The 17970-nt window shown below is 39.6% G+C and overlaps 1 protein-coding gene across 6 annotated transcripts in view; it reads right to left on the reverse strand.

Moving 5' to 3' along the window:
- Nucleotides 1-1552: 1552 nt before the first annotated feature.
- The window catches only part of ibtk (inhibitor of Bruton agammaglobulinemia tyrosine kinase), a 43351-nt gene continuing 26933 nt past the window's right edge, over nucleotides 1553-17970 (reverse strand). For 3 of the 6 annotated variants that reach the window (XM_086077420.1, XM_086077419.1, XM_086077416.1), the window contains 3 exons: nucleotides 17560-17760; nucleotides 11949-12081; nucleotides 8076-9077 (listed from right to left, as the gene is read on the reverse strand). In XM_086077420.1, coding sequence (XP_085933546.1) covers nucleotides 8934-9077; nucleotides 11949-12081; nucleotides 17560-17760 — 478 coding nt within the window. In that variant the 3' untranslated portion in view covers nucleotides 8076-8933. Of the gene's footprint in view, nucleotides 7474-8075; nucleotides 9078-11948; nucleotides 12082-17559; nucleotides 17761-17970 lie in introns of those variants that run through there. The other 3 variants (XR_015095292.1, XM_086077417.1, XM_086077418.1) reach the window with 3 other exon arrangements.

Genomic DNA, 17970 nt, shown 5'->3' on the forward strand with positions numbered 1-17970 from the left:
CAGGCAAGGGCGTGTCTTCACCAATTATATAAACCAGGTGTGCGTCTTGAGATTCGCCGAACTCCTGATACTTTTTTTTTTTAAGTGTCCATCTTCTTCTCCGTTAACCCCCTGTGGGCGCCACTCCAGACTTGGCATAAACATTACAGCCGTTAAACATCCTCAGCATCTTCTTCCGGACAACGCAAATCTTGAAATGCTTCTGTGTGTACGAGATTTGTTTGAGGAACGAAGCCGGCTTTGCTTCCGTCTGGACAGGGCTTAAATTGAATGGTTGTCTCTGTACATCAGGCTCATGACTCACAGCAGTGCTAAGCACTACCTACGATAGGATATTTAACCATGACGTCTGTGCTAACAAACTGTTGTATGTCATTTAACCTAGGTAGAGTGATTGAGAAAAGGGGAAGATGTTACGAGAGATAAATTGCTTCTAAGAAGACAGAACGCACAACAACTGTAATTTACATTTCAACAAGATGAGTTTAAGTTAATAATAAAAATATAAAAAAATTAGTATGTAATTTCAGACATCGTTACCATCATGAGGACTGGCTAATGAATGGACTTTTCTGATGCTCGGATTAATCTAACAGGTGTGCAGTTATGACGGTGAGATAATGGAGATGGAGAGCCAACGTTAGCTTAGAGGCTAAGACTAGCCATTACGTTTTCTAATTCAAAGTCAATTTGATGATTTTCCCCCTTCTTTTTCAAATGACCCATTTTGGTTTTCTTTGCTTTCTTGCACCACATGAATCAAACAGAAGTCACACAATTTTGAAATTGCATTCCCCACCTGGAAATGTACGTGGAACTATTAATCAGCCACAATGGACAGAGAGCCACTTAGTCAATGTCTTTCGCATGTGTGGACAGATGCTTGCTATGAATTGAACTTGTTCCCTTGATTTCATGAAGCAGCTGCCCACCGAATGGTAAAGTGGAAGTCATCAAAAACAAGGACATCATATGTCATACACATAAAACACATTTTGATGAACCTCCTATGTTGGAGGCTCAGCCCAATGAAAAATTTGAACGGAATTATGTCACTCAGGGAAATGGTAGGAAGTATGAAAAGGATGTACAACGTTCCCCACTGGAATATGTCTTTCCCTGTCATGGGTGAATTGCGGCCAAAACAGCATATTATTCAATATTGGCTTCAATTGTATATCAGTGAACTGTCACGCACACACATTGGGACATAAACCAATGGCCTCTGATGACACAGTCAGTAATTTAACAATATACTTAACATTGGTTTGGAGATTGACTGGCGACCAGTCCAGGGTGTACCTTAACATTGTGGTATAGTTGTGTAACACTGACAGCATTACAATCAGAGCTGTTTCTAATGTAACCCCTCTCAAATAGCAAATTAAGTTTACCCATTTAAAATTATTTTAATTACTTATATATGACACAGTGCAGTACAATATCACTGCAAACTACCAACCAATATCTCATGGAACAGAGTGGCAAAAACAAGTGGGCCCAACTACAGGGGGGGGGGGGGGGGGGGGGTTCACTGTAAATGTAGACAAGACAAAAATCAAATGTTTTTTATTACTCCACAAACCAAATTTGTTAGGAGTCCTAAAAAATCTAAAAGTGAAAATCCAAATCAGAAAAGTATATGATATGATAAAAAACCATCAATGACCTTAATAAAGATTTGACAAATATAAAGAGACATGGAAGCTAGATGCACACAGACTAGCAACAGAACAAGTAACAGCTGAACGTGGCAATGGTGTGCATACAGTATGCAGAATATGCATACATACAACGCTATACTAGTGTATATTATTTAAGCAATTATTCATTTATCTTTCTGTCTCCCCCAAATACAAGTAAAAATACAATGTGTGCGTGCATTAGCAAGTTAGGGGGGCGGCTTGGTGGGGGGGGGGGTGCTGGGGGTTTTGGGGGCGGCTGGGGCTGGGTTGGGGTGGATGGGGGCGGGGGGAGCGGGGGCTGTGGGCCGGTGGGGTGCCTGGCGGGCCTGCAGTGCCCCGTCCTGCCGTGTTGGGGGCGCTCCTGCTCCTGGGTTTGCTCTCCGGCCGGTGGCCCCTGCGGGGCCCGGGGGTTGTCCCTTTGGCGCTGCCTCGGCCTGGGGGGCCCTGAGGTGTTGCGCTTGCTCTGTCCCCTCTTTTGTGGAGATTTTCATGCATGCCAGATCCATCACACCAGCATCTATCGAAACTCAGGCCCGGTGGGTGGTGTCTGGCCGGTGCTGGATTTCACTTTCCTTTCTTTTCTTTGGTCCTTCCTCGGGTCTCCTGACGGCCTCACGACTCTGGCTGGATTCTGAAGTGTTCGGTTTAGGTGAACGGTATGGGATTTTTTTAATAGGTTTTAGGTAAACTAATGAATACACACTCACACGCACGCACATACGCACATGCACATACAAAATAAAAATTAATTAAAAAAAAAAATAATAATAAAAAAACAGAGCAATGATGATGACATGTCAAATCGGTAAAATTACAGCATGAACTGAGCTCTCCAGAAAAAAATAAAATAAAAAGCAAGTTAGGGCCTCTATATTAAGAGTTATTAGTGATTATAGGTTGTTTATGTATTATATATATACATATATATATATATATATGCCAACCTCCCAAAATACTGTGATAATTATTGTATCATGAGGTTTATATTGTGACAATTATCATATTGTGATGTTTGGATATCGTTATCTCCCTATTATTGAATATGTTGAAAAGAACATTTTGGACTTGACTTACACTTGAATGCATTTTTCCCCTTGCATTAGTTTTCCTTTTATACTTTACTTTTGAAACCTTTACTTTTATACTTAAAGGAACAACAGTGCGTAGATTTATTTAGTTGTATTTTTTTTTCATTTTCCAATGTTCATTAATTAAAAAAAAAAAACACTACTAATTTCAATTATATGGGGGGGGAAAAGAACCTTACAGGAGGCTGACATGTTTCACTTGCCAACTTTCTGCTACGGATACCTGAAGGAGAAGGTAATTGAATGTGTCATTGCTTTACATAATCATATGTATGATTTTCTTAACAGGCTATACCAACAGGGTTGGGAGAGTTACTTTTAAAAATGTATTCCGTTATAGTTATAAGTTACCTGCTCAAAAATGTAGTTAGTAACGTAATCCGAGTACCATAATATCAAAGTAATGTAACGATTAATTTGGATTACTCCAATACCAAGTATGCTCATGAAGTAAAAACAAAAATAAATATCACCACAATTTATATTTCTATACAGTGTGCCCCTGCTATTTGCCGGTGATAGGGACCCGGGAGAAAAGGGAGAAATTATGCTTTTAAAAGCACATTTCCCATGGTCATTTCACCCACACGCACTAATAATGGTATGAAGATGACCATGCGTGACATTAACTGCAAAATGAACTTTTATCCCAGTCACGAGTTTAGACATATTGTGTATGGTGAATAAAGTGGGAGGGATGTTTGTTCGGAAGATGTAACTCACATTGTTATAGCGGCAGTTAGCAAGAAGTTCAGCATAGCATGCCACAGGATCGACTCTCAGCTGTACCTGTAATCTACCTGTAATCTGATTACATCCCCCCCTCCCTGTAACAGTAACGGAATAGTTAAATTTTTTGGGTATTCCGTTACTCCCCAAGCCTGTATACCAACCACAATTAACACCATTCTTTCCTCTCATTTCACTTTGAGTATGGCAAAGGAGCTCCTTGTTTTACTGTGTGAATATTGCTCAGCAGCAGTAAACCAATTTTGACTAGATCTGTTGTTGATCCAAAGTGAATAATGTCTACTTATTGCGTGTCATATTTGATCAAAAACACACAGAAATGGCTGCAGTGTCCAGGGCCCCACTAAAGGCGACAACCTCATCATAAAATATGATTGACTGCATGAGTAGAAATCAAACGTCACCTCATTGATGTCGCCTCCAGTGCCTCTTCAATCTCTCTTCACAGAGACAAATGGAATACCAGGAGCTAGCCAGGTAGCCTTATTTTTCCGTGTGTTGCAGACAACAGTTTTAGCTGCGCTTGTGTACCAGACGCATGACTGACAATAATGTAATTTCCTTCCTGCTTTTCAATCAAAATGCGTCAGACAAAGTCGTGAAAAAAATATCTGCAGAATCGCTCCTGTGAGGGTCTCAGGAGAGGAGAAGCGGCAGTAATCAGTCTAACAAAGAGGATCCGCTATTTCAGTTGTTTGATGCCGGAGGGACCGTGTGTGGTGTGTTTGGTTTCATGTTTTCCTTGCAGATTAAAGCAAAAGGTTACAAAATAGATCATGTTTCACAAGGGAGATAGGGAGGACCATCTCACTTAATCTGCCTTATTAAAGAGCCTTTGTACGCTCTCAGTCTGCAGGTCCATTGGCAGCGAAGAAGTTACATTCTGGCGATGCACTTTAGGGACTGCTACATTTTACAGACATGTTGTAAATTTGGTACTTCAGTTTGGAATCTGCTGTCCATGCACACTCAATGCAGCTACCTGGAAATCAGATAACCGTGCTGAAAATGAATATTTATATAGCCACATGGCCCACTCCTTGCATTCAAAGTCTTCCCTTTAGGCAATTCTGGATTCCCAAGATTTCCAGGGGCCACCAAACCAAAGTTTTCTTCATCTAAGTTTAGTTTTCACATGCTAATTTCCTGTTCTTAAAACACATCAGGAAGCTATACAGATTGTGACACTTTCCAGTCTTCCCCCCCTCCCTTTTCATGCAATGGACTATTTCATCTTCTTACTTCCCATGAGCAAACTTGATTCAGGAAGAAGGTAGCAAGACAACAAAAAAGCTATAAACTTTTGAGTAAAACAAGGAATCATTACAATTGAGTGGATAACAGAAAGCAAGAGGACAAGAAACTGTTTTGATCAGACACAAGTGATGCTACTCATCACAACGATGTGTTAACTACTTCAGACCCGCATGGCATTTGTTTTGTTTTTTAAAATCGATTTGGACTCTCTTCCCACATAAAGAACATGTTTGTTTGTTTTTTGGGAAAGGTGGGGGGGGGGGGGTTGTCTCATTTTTATTAGTGGGCTGGACACCAGGATAGTATGGCTGTAACGTGTTGTAAACTTACCAAGCGTATATGTAACATTTTTAACATGATCACGCAAATCAATTTGCGATTGTGATTGGTTAGCTAGGATCGAACCAGAAGTCCGAAGGGGTTAAGGCCATCAAAATGGTTGTATCATCAGTGTCAATTTCGACAAGAAATTTTAAATAAGTTTGAATTATAGTATTTTAATAAATTAAAGTTTTAGTCATAATTTAGTCATCTGATTGTATTTTATTTTTGTATTGTAGTTTTAATACAATTTTAGTCAACGAAAAAAAAGGAGCAATTTTAGTCGACTTAACTGACAATTAAGTTGATATTTTCTTTCAGCATACATTTCAACTTTTATACAGAAAATTATAACACACAAGACATTTTATACAACAGTGTCTTGTTTTGATGAAACATGTTGAACTGACAATAATATAACTTCTTACCTAAATAAAGTGCATAGTTGCTTGAGATTAATCTTACAGCAGCACAACGAATGTAAACATGTTTGAACAGTGAATACATTTCTCCAACCTGCGTTTCATTCCTTCTTATTAGATTGTGTGAATTTTCGTCACTGTTGTTTTCATTTCCAAAATTGTCAATTTTAGTTAGCGTTATCGTCTCAATGAATGGTTTCTATTTTAGTTTTCGTTTAATTTTTGTCTGGAAAAAAAACTTTTCCTGATGAAAATGACCTACATTTTTCGTCGACGTAATTATCACTGTGTAGCAGTCGTCAATGGTGGCAGGGGCGCATTGCACCATTGTCAGGCAACCACTTAGTGTCAATAAAATTTCAAAGGTATCTATCATTTGTAGTAAGTAATATGTACTGCTGTCACTTTAAATGAACACCTAATTCATGTTAATGAAATAAAATATAAATACTGTATACATCAATTAGAGTCAAAGTACTGGAGGAATGATTTTCAATTGTGGCACACATTTCTTTTGTAATCTCCCAGATGTAATGGGTTCTTTTTTTGGCCCAGAAAACGTGAAAGTGGCCCAAGATCAGCACTGTAGCTTCTGTAAAATCCTGGCAACAGATGCATGATTTTATTATTCGAGGTGAACTGAAATTTCCATTCACTCATTTGCACTGCATCCTGGATTGTGTCACTTTAGCACAAATAGTTTTAACTTTGATAAATCCATAGTGTCAGAGTGGATGAATATGGATTTTGAGTTGACTCATTAGGGCATGCACTTGGCCCTATTTGACAGGTAGGAAGTTATTGTATTGAATGTCTGGAACATCCCCCTTTGACCATAAATAATAGAGAAGTTATACTAACAGTTTGGAGGACACCCTTACAACTTTTCCATCTGGCTGACTGGAAATATGGCCAGGGTCTGTGTCCTCCCCCATCTCCCAACTGACAGACAGATTACGTGAACTGTCCTCAAATCAACCATCTTAAATAAATCGGCACACCCTGAAACAATAAAAGGCTAGTTACCTTTGACTGCTGGACACCTTCTCGATTCAAATCTATAAATAAGAATTTCCAGGGAACAGTGCGATTGGATTTCTTCTGCTAGGACTAACAGCTGCAATACCCCTTTCTATTTTCATTTACCGTTTTAAAATAAAGGATAAGCAAAAATCTGTCAGGGAGGACGTGAGTAATTGAGGGATGGTGGACCCAAATGCATGGAAACAGGAATTAAGTGCAATGTGTAGTGCAACCATGACTTGATGGGACGTGACTGGACTGGTTGCCATGACTGGACAGGACGCAAGTAGACTGGTCGCATGACTGGAACGAGCGTGATGTGACAGGACCTGATTTTCTTTGACTATAACTTCTTTGTGGCTATAACTCGGCTGTGACGAGGACGACTGTCGGCTGTGACGAGGACGACTGTCGGCTGTGACGAGGACGACTGTCGGCTGTGACGAGGACGACTGTCGGCTGTGACGAGGACGACTGTCGGCTGTGACGAGGACGACTGTCGGCTGTGACGAGGACGGCTGTGACGAGGACGGCTGTGACGAGGACGGCTGTGACGAGGACGGCTGTGACGAGGACGGCTGTGACGAGGACGGCTGTGACGAGGACGGCTGTGACGAGGACGGCTGTGACGAGGACGGCTGTGACGAGGACGGCTGTGACGAGGACGGCTGTGACGAGGACGGCTGTGACGAGGACGACTGTCGGCTGTGACGAGGACGACTGTCGGCTGTGACGAGGACGACTGTCGGCTGTGACGAGGACGACTGTCGGCTGTGACGAGGACGACTGTCGGCTGTGACGAGGACGACTCGGCTGTGACGAGGACGACTCGGCATAACATAGACAATGCTTCCACCCCGACTGGAAAAACAGACTAAATACACCAACACTGAGACAACTGGGGAAGGGAAGACACACACAGGTGAACTGAGGTTAGACATAACGAGACAAGGGAAGACAAAAAACACCAACCACAGACAAAAAAAACAAGAACACCCATAACAAACAAAAAACCAACTCAAACTGAACCGAAACATGACAAAAATCGATAGAAATTGGACAGCTCATTATTTTTCAAAACATGCTCTTCTCCATCTACCTCTGAGTTAGTTAGATGCTCATCATTCCACTGTATATCGGTTTGATTCCACATAACCTGCTATATAGTGATGTATTGAAAAAATACTCCAGCTAAATACAGTACACGCTAATGATGAACATTTCCCTCACAAGTGGTCTCTCCCTGACTTCAGGTGTGATGTTGCAATTACGCTTAATAAAAACGGTAAATTACCGCAAGCTGTGTTCTGATCAGGGTCATCACAGTCAATTAGAGGCCGAGAAGTGCAAATTGTTAGTGGCTCATGCAGGGCAGCTAATATGTCAGGAGGCAACCTTTTTTTTAATTCCTTTCAGTTCAGCACAGATTCGTCACCAGAAAAGGAAAAAGGCTAGGAAATAATTAAGGACATTAAAGACATCATTGTTTTTGTTCAGAATGCTGCTCTAACACTCACATTTCGACTGGGTGATCATTGCACAGGTGAGATACTTTATTGCAATGCCATTTCTCAGCTTTAAGTCTCTTTAATACAAAGACTGCCCAATCACACAAACGTAATGCCACATTTTAACTGAGGTACCTAAGTTGGCCATACTGGCTGAAGGAAAAAAAGGACTGAAAATAAATGTAATTAGGAGCTGCTAAATCTCATTTAGTTTAATAAGAGTACAGCAGCTTCTTCAGCTCCACAAAAAACACCCTGTGAAATATGCATTATGTCACTAGAACACACCAAACCACACGGACTGAAGATTGGCAGAATTTTGATTCACTACACTTTTTGTATCAATTGATGCCAATGACAACATAATATTTTTGCAAACTAATCTGCTAAATGATCTAGAAAAAGCAGTCATGCGAAAACAACTTAAGCTACTGCCATTTTCTAGTTCTAGTTGGCACTCCAAACTTTCTCAAGATCAAAGAGAACTTCCAACTAATCAAATACACATTCTGTATTGTGCACCCTTGTGTGTGTCTTCATCAGTTCAATTTGGTTTCTTTGGCAACATCACATTACAATAATAATTGGGAAGCATTAACTTAAGCCATGTGAGTATGTAACACGTAAAAAAAGCGCCATGCTCCGAATGCCTCAGAGGGGCTACATTTTCTTATGGACAACATTCAGCCTGTGACAATGCACAACGCAATGCAGCGAATGAGGACAACTTTTTTTTTTCTTTCTTTTTTCTTTCTTTCTTCTCTAAAGAGCGAATGAGGACAACTTGATGTAACAATGCAAAAAGTAGCATAGATTATTATTATTTTTTTTTTGAGCATATGAGCTTAGCACATTGCCAACAATCCTCTCACTTTACCGCTACGTTGTGGCAGGTAATCGGTGTTTGTTCCATATTGGAGCTGCCATGGGACCTGAGGAGGCCCTCTCCACCAAGATCAGCTCATCGGGGTTGTCATAGGCCTTGTAATGGAACAGAAGGTCTTGAATAGCCCGCTCTTCAATCTACACGGAGAGAAGAAAAGAAATTCAGACATACTTGAGGAAATTGTGGCCAGCAGAACCACACTCCCTCAGAGGGTAAAAAGAAAAACTGCTGACACTAAAAGCTGGATGATAAAACATGTTTTGGATGATGACAAACAGAAAATCGGGAGGTGACGAAAGAAGGCTGGCAATAGAATAACTTGGACAACTTTTTTTCCCCAACCAACTGAGGTTAGAAAATGGTCTGCCACAGAGGGAAAAGGAGGTGATTTACATTGAGAGGGAAACCGGGGAGGCGATGTACATTAAACCCCACTGCAACACAGCTCATTGATCCCACTCCTGCAGTATCGCAAAATTTTAAGCAATGTTCTTTTTAGGGGTTTTTACAGTATACAGGCAAGTTGCAATAAAGAGTTGCACACCTGAAAGGGCTACTTGACTCAATGAGCCATTTTCAGCAGTAAAAAGTTAATATTTTGTCCAGAATTTATTTGATAACTTCATTATTTTGCATGGACAATTAATACCTTTAAAAAAACAAAAATATTCCCCACTTGCTGTCAACTGAAGATGACATCACCTGTGCAGAGGAAATAGGTAATGACCAATCACGGCTCACTTGTTTTCTGGGTTTGGTCAGCAAATTGAGCCATGATTGGTCTTTACATATTTTCTGTGCACAGGTGATGTCATCTTCAGTCGACAGCAAGTGGCAAAATCAGTTTTCAAAGGTATCAATTGTTCATGAAAAATAATGACGTCATCACAATGATAGACAAAATATGTTCTTGCTGTTGAAAATGGCTCAATGAGTCAAGTAGCCCTTTAATTTTATAGTGCCAAAGTAATGGAATAAGTCTTCGAATAGTAACTTTAATCAGATTACTATCTTAGATACAGTAACGTGTCACTAGTTACTCGAAATGACAGCCATTCTTATTTAGTCACAAATTCTTAGGCTATGTTCACACTGCAGCTTGACCATTCCAATTTATTTTGCCAAAATGGGATGTGCATATTTTTTGTCTTGCAGTGTGAATGGTACAATTGTGATTTTTTTCAAATCCGACCTGAGGCCTCTTTCGTAAGTGGATATAAACTGGATATGCATCCGATGTCTCTGCAGTATGAACGCTCATCCGTACTGCAAAGTTGTAGTAACAGTTTTGCTTTCATATGACTTTAATTTAATCCCTTTTGAAACATGAAGCATAAACTGGACATTTGTGGTGATAGTAGTTATTCAGCCATGCAGATGGTTAATTAGTTACACGCCGTAATGACGTGACACATTTAGTAGACGTCTCCATGAATTGAGATCAAGGAGTTTGGCCTCATATCCCCAAAATATTTCTACCTCCTCCTGCCTCGTTTCTCTGTCGATAAGAGATGATAAGATGAGCCCCAAAATGTGGGACCATATTTACTTCCGCAAACACTGTGCCAGGTCATGTCGTTTTTGTTGTTTTTTTGCTGCGTGTCACTCGATATTGTGTGTCACATCACAGAGACACGGACACATTTTGTTTACATTAGAAGTTTGTAGTAGACAAAGCTTGTTTTTGTAATGTGAACTAGTACATCAAAAAAATTTACCAAACTATTTAAACCCCCCACAAAAAATTCTGAATAGGGTATCCGGCCCTGCAGTGAGAATGTAGCCACATTGTCAGCATCACTGTTGGGAACCATAAAGGTATAGCTGTTGTTTGGCATTATATAGTTGCATTATGATAGGATACTTTCATTTGATGAAAGTATTGTTTGGTTACACATATTTTTTTGCTTGTTTTGTTTGATGTGTTTGTTTTAAATTAACTATTTTACTGCCAAACGTTGTCCAAAAAAACAACACCTACAGTGCTAGCCAATTTCAAACATTTTCACTCAACTTTCAAGGCAAACAGAATAATGAGTGCTATGACTACATAACCATGGAGGATACCATATGAAAGATTGAATTCCATTCTTTCGTTAGAAAAAAAAAAGTATGTTTTTACCTTATTCCGTTCTTTATTAAACACCATTTGAAAATAGGTAATTTGAGTGTCATCAAGCGAAAATTGAAAACATAAGGAGAAAGAAAACAAGCTTTTTGTGAAAAGATAAATTTTCTGCACAACAGTGACAAAAAAATATTTTTTGTTAGTGACACTATGTAAACTAGATTTAATGTGACACTTTTATCATTCACGTCATCCTTGAAAATGTTCTATTTCCTAAGATCCGCCATGTTTTCATGTTATTTGATACTGGGGAGACCAACGAAAAGAGATACAATGCTGCCATCTACTGGCCATAGTTAGTGGGTGTTTTTCGGGATTTTCACAACCCCATTTACAAAGCAGCGCAAGACGTTGCACTGCCCATTGAGGAAAAAAAAAGTAGTTGACGTCAATTGACATTATTGGCGGTAAACAGTGGGCGTGTCCTTACCGTCAATTGACATTTTTGGCGGTAAAAAAGTTAAACTTCAACTGGGAGTGACAAATTACAGTTTGATGCAAGCACACTACCTCTTATTTCGCAAACTGTGCAAGTGAGAGAGCATGTGAATAAACACTGAGGACCACAAAGTGTGTACAAATAAGTAATTGTGGGAGGGGCAAAACCACCCTTAAATTATTATTATTTTTTTTAATCGTATCATAGTTTTTCCACCTATTACAGGGGATTCACTGCACGTTTTTGATTATTTAAACCAGTCATTGGGGGAAAGGGGACGATGAAGGTGATGAAAGAAGGCTGACTACAATAACCTTTTTCCAACCATGTTCAGAATACAGTCTGCCACAGAAGGAAAGGGAGACGATGTATGTTGTGTGTCATGGCACGTGTCTGTGTCAGTCAAAGAAAGCACTACCACACACATGCAAGCCATGCTACCTGGATGAGCGCCAGCGGTTTCTCTCGGCTGCGGATTAGCGCCGCTTCCTGCTGCCGTTCCTCCTCCACGATGGAGGCAAAGGTCACCAGGGAGGGGAGGGGTGGGCTTCCCGCTGCTGCCATCACCCAGGGCCTGAGGTGGGAGGAAAGAGAGAGGATATATGAGGGGCAGTACTGTCACAGTGGGAGGACAAAAGGTTATGTGAACCTCTACTGACGCGCTTCTGTGTGAATGGCCGCCTTTCCGCCTGGCTTGAATACACCCGTTATGTAATTGTGTAATCAGTCTGGCTTTCCATTTGCATGCTGTGGACCTCACTTCCAATAGTATTAAGACAAGATTGTCGAGCTTTAAGTTATGATCTCAAACTTGGATTAAGATGAGATAGTAGTCATTTTACTTCACTACACTTGAGACACTGCACCCGAAAAGTGTTTTATAGACAAGAAAGTCTATTTTAGTTAACAGTTCAGTTGTCTGCATTGTTAAGGCATTTTCTTGGCATTTCAAGTTTAACTAGAGCTGCAAGTAGCTATAAAGGTCCCTCGCAGCAGTACTTGTACGTTGGGGTACTGTTACATTAGAATTAGATTATTATTATTATTTTTTTATATAAATGGGACAATAATTGTTACATATGGATTATTTGTTTTGTGTCAGTCCAGATGTATATTCAAAATGTAATGAGTTTTCACGCACGTTTGGACCACCCAGATCAGCGTTTGTTGGCAAACAACGCATAGCAGTTACAGCATTGGACAAAATAAAATAAAAAATTATTCTTTTAATCAGCAACATCTTTACATGATTACAGAATCAATAAAATTGGATAAAATCTGTGGGAGTAGATCAAATTGGTGACTTCCTGTTGGGTTGAAAAGAGGCTTTTTTTTGTGCAGATCTTGAAAGGTTTTATATGCCTCCAACTTTTAGATCTCAGTGTACAGAGATCTGTGTACAAGCGGTAGTGTTTTTTTTTGTAGGGAGCGTTAATGAGCCTTCTTTTTTTTCTTTTTTTTATCTCACAACAGGCAACAGAAGTTCACAGCACGACCACTACGGTGAAAAATAAGTTTGTAGACCTTTTCAAGCCTTGACTATCATCAAATATGCACAATTTTGAGAGGATAGGATCATCTGGGTCATGGGCTTCCGCTGACATTTTTGTGCGTCTCTGGGTGCTACACATACCCGCCAATTTCCGAAGTCTTAGGTCAAACGTGCCGTGAATGTTTTTTATTTTTCCACTCTAGGGAGCGCTATAGGGCCATGATATGACAATTTCATAATTTCAATATTTTTCGCCTGGCCCGAAGAGTGTGCAAAGTTTGGTGAGTTTTTGCACATGCTTAGGTTTACAAAAATTTGGTTATTTGCGAATAATAATAATAATAGGGACCTCACAAGCGGTCGCTGCTCGGGCCCTAATTATTTATATTATTACAGTGAGCAACTTCTATGCGAAGGGAATAGGGGCTAATTCCTGCTGCGAAGACCAAAAATCTGCAATTAATTGATGCTCAAACACCTAAAAGGTTTTGTAACTGCCTGTAGATATCCCAAGATGGCCAATAACAAAAGGGCAGATTCCAAAATAAAACATCTGTGATTAGGTGAATTTGCAAATGGCAAACCTTTAACATGTGAGGTAACAAATTTAACTGTTCACATATTATGACAACTGTAAACTTGCTTAAGACACCATCTGACTCTTGGTAGCCATAATGATGTTGGACTTCTTTTAAAAATTGCACAAAGCCAAGTATGATGCAACACAGATGACCTGAGCTGAACGACAAAATGTTATTTATGAGATGGACATTTTTGTATCCTCACAATATTATGTTAAAGACATATGAAGACTGCATAAAATCAGTTGAATTCCAAAAAACTGAGAGGTGGGAGGGAGTTAAGATTCTTAGATCATAAATGCAGCGCATGGAAAAAACATTCCAAAAGACGAGGCTGGTGCGGCTGGTGCTGCAGTTTCTTGACTCTTCAGCCAATTACCAAGAGTAACCCGATTCCTGCTCTCTTTTCTGCATGATATAGTGTGACATGAGGGAGGGCTGCCTTTATCAATTCTTATTAGCATCACTGGAGACTCACACAGCTGTTTAACATCTGGAGGAATCCTCAAAATTCTGCTGCAGGGTAAACATACAGCAGAAGTATGATAGCAGAGATGCAACTTTCCGGACTAGCAGGAACTCTGAAAAACCTCTGAAAAGCATTTAACATCAGATTTCCACCTTACAGGGTCATAGGCTTTTGCAAATATTAACTTTAACACCCATCTTAATAGTCTGTGTGTTTTCTAAATGAGTGTTGTTGTTTTAAGTCAGGTTGACTCTGTGTCTAAGGTCAGGTCGACTCTGTGTCTAAGGTCAGGTCAACCTTGCTGACCATCATTTTGAGCTGGTCATCCCACTTCCACTGGAGTTCATCTATGTAAGCATTTTCTTCAATGTTTTCCTGCCATATTACACAAAATGCATTGAATTTAATAGAACATACTGAGGCAGTAATTGAATGTTGAATATATAGTTAAGGCAAAAACATCATGTGCATGTTTGTGAAGTTGATTTTAATTGATCATTTGAGCCACACAAATTTTAGTTGGTTCTCTTAAATCCTGGGTCAAACTCACCAGCCTTTTTGAGAGCTACTTCTTAGGTACTGATTAATGTTGAAGGGCTACTGGTCTGATACACACTTCTGAAATAACAAAATTACTAGTGCTGTCAAAGTTTAAGTGTTAACTGATTAATTAATCACAAAAAATTCACTTTTAATTTTAAGCATAGATTATCCTTTAGCGTGACAGCGGATGGCTATGTTTAAGGTAGCACAGGTTGTGTTTGAGCTATAAACATAATTTAAAGCATTTAATGAATGTTTGCGTATCACATTTAGAATATTTGTTTGTCAAAATATTGTGGTCATTTTTTCCCCATTTTAAATTATGCAAGTAATTAACTGATTAGAAAAAGAGGAGGATGAGAGTGTGCAGTGGATAAAAAAATGTTGAAGACGTCCTCATAACATTAAATGTCAAAAGAATTAACACATAACCCCCGGTGCTCTTCAAATTTGGCGGGGGGAAAAAAAAGTTGATAAAAAAGCCTTTTTATTAGGCGATTAATCGTGATTAATCAGAATTCTAAAATGTGATTAATCTGATTACAACATTTAATCGTTTGACAGCTCTAAAAATTACCTTTATAATGTTATTATCATCTTGCATTATTAATAATGGCTACTAATATGAAGACTGATTATGTTAATGATTTCTCACAATAATTAGGAAATGATGAATTTCAATATGCACACATTTTTAATACATCTCTGCCATTGTTCACATTTTCATCTACTGAACATTCCTAGAAAAATCACACCGTTTCATCACTGACGAGCTATTTTTAGAACAGGCCCGCGAGCTACTCATGTGGTCCTTAGGGGCTAACCATGGGCACCACGTTGGTAACCCCTGTGTTTATATGTTGGTGGTGTTTTTTGTCCCTAAGAGTAAATCACATGTTTTTCGTTTGTTACAGCAGACCTGAGCAAAGTACTGCCCATAGGCCACATCGGCCCATCCATGGTCTGACTGGCTCATGCAGTCTTCATGATGCCAAAATAAAACATTTAATACACAGTGATGATTGATGTGATGCTTTTATTTTGATTGGGCAAAAGTAGGCACAAGTGGAAATGGAAGTACGGTGTAATCGTAGTTATGGCAACTAGCATTCGCGGGTAAGGTGCCTTGTGCTCGGCTCAAGGCTTCTTGACTATCATTGCCTACAGTGGGAGTCTCGTAACTGGCCACTTACCATGCAAGCAGGCTGGGGTTGCCAGATTCTGTATCAAATATTCCCCACAATGTTAACTGTTTACTTCGCTGTAAAATCAGGAGATCAGCGGGAGAAATGACTGATCGGAAGCCACGCGGGAGGATAAGATTGATATTTGAGTCTTGCTTATGAATCTGGACTCTGTGCGGAGTATTCAGTAATAAAGTTGTGCTCGTACGTGCACGTGAAGAAGTGAGTGTACAGTTTTATTTTTCAGCCACATGTGGCAATAGCTATACAAAATTCAATTTCTTCCATAGTATTTCAAGTATTTCAAAAATATATATTTTATCAAAAGTATTAATTAGTTTGTATCTTTCTAATAATTGAATTAATACAAATAAAATAATTTGAAGCTATTATTTTCCTGTTTTGTTTTTCAGTACCATGCAGTATTAAGGTAGTTAACCCATTAAGGCCGGGAGCGTATGACCGCGCTTCTCCCATTAGAGCCGAAAGCGCTCCAGCGCGCTTCTCCCTTTAAAGCAGGGAGAGCAGATACGTCATTTTGTTTTGTTTTGACCAATTCTTGAAATCGAAATGCATCAGAATATACACAAGAGGGTGATGTGGGCCTCCTAGCACATCCTGGAATTTTATTTGAGCATTTATGGCTGACGCAGATTTGCGGGAGTTATGAAATAAATAACGTGATTGACAACGACGCGGGAGGAATCGAATCAGTGTAACGCGTCGACAGCGACATACAGTTAAGGAATATGTTTGTAGACAATGAGGATGTTGAGCATTTCGATGGCTTTGTAAAACAATGGACAATGAACGCTCCAGTACTGAAGGTAAATATACCCACAGATGCGACAGCTGTTCGTTGATTTATTTATTTATTTTTTAATATTGAAAGTTTATAATAATAAAAGTAGGTTTGTGTGAACGCCACAGGTGTATGCTCTGAAATGTTTTTGGAACTATGTTTCTATCTGCTTCAGGAACTGAGATATAAATTATTCAGTAGGTATTATTGAATATCCAGGAAAACGTCAGGTTTTCGGGGGTGACTCAAAAGTCAAAAGTCACTCATAGGTTTTAGAGGCACGTTTTGGCAGGCGCTTTAGGCCTTAATGGGTTAATGCAGGTATTGTGACAACATCAGATAATAATCACTGTGTCCATGGCAGCCTCTCGAACAGGCACTCTAAGTGATGCAGCTGAACCTCACTGACAGAGCATAAATTACACTCAACAGAATGAGGAATTTCCAAGGACTTAATTGCAGATTGTGGTTCATCTTCTGCATAATGGCCACTTAAAAGTGACTTGTAAGATAATCAACACTACATAATGACAGATAAAAAAAATGTTTTATGTACATAAGTATAATGTAGTCAGGACTGCTAAAATAATGAGGGTTGCTTATTTATAAATGGATGTCTGATCATGCGATTGTAATGGGTAACCTGTAGTTTAGACCAGTTTTTCCCAACCTTCATTGAGCCATGGTACATATTTTACATGCCAAAAAACTAATAGCACACGTCCAAAGAAATTTTTTACAAAAAGTACCGTATTTGTTCAAATAATGACCGCCTCTCAATTTACAGGCATTGAAGGAAGACCACACATGGTGGGACCAATTTAGTGAAATTGGATCATTTCCTATGGCACACCCCATGACCTCTTGTGTTTGGCCCAGTGGTTGGGAATGACTGATTTAGACATGTATAGGGTGAAGCACTGTTTTATGACAACAGTGCCTCCCAGTGATAGCAGAATACACTACATGTAGTTTACTTACCCAGGTTTCTCCAGCTCACTGCTGTCAGCACATCTAAATGTCACCTTCCTGCTAATAGGTGAAACACAGACAGGGAATGCTTGCGCACCTTGGCCCTTCTGAGTTTCAGAATGCCCCGGTCTGATGATTGCGTTCTCCTCCTCCTCCTCGAGCAGTGCCCGAAATGAGCAAGATGCGGGCTGGGACTGGACTGCTGTTGCCCTGATGGCAGAAATGGATGCAGGATAAACATGAAACACGTCAAGCTGTTAAATGATAGACTAATTGAACCCATATATAACCACCATATACATCAATTAAGTTTTTAGCATTAAATATGGCTCATAAAGCAAACGTTCTATTCACGAGGGCTAGGGACCAAGTCCTGCCCGACATATTGAAAATTCATCCATAAGTAATGGACACACAAAA

This window comes from Leptonotus elevatus, chromosome 6 (assembly GCF_054856555.1).
Source record: "Leptonotus elevatus isolate MCC_2025b chromosome 6, RoL_Lele_1.0, whole genome shotgun sequence".
NCBI lineage: Eukaryota > Metazoa > Chordata > Actinopteri > Syngnathiformes > Syngnathidae > Leptonotus > Leptonotus elevatus.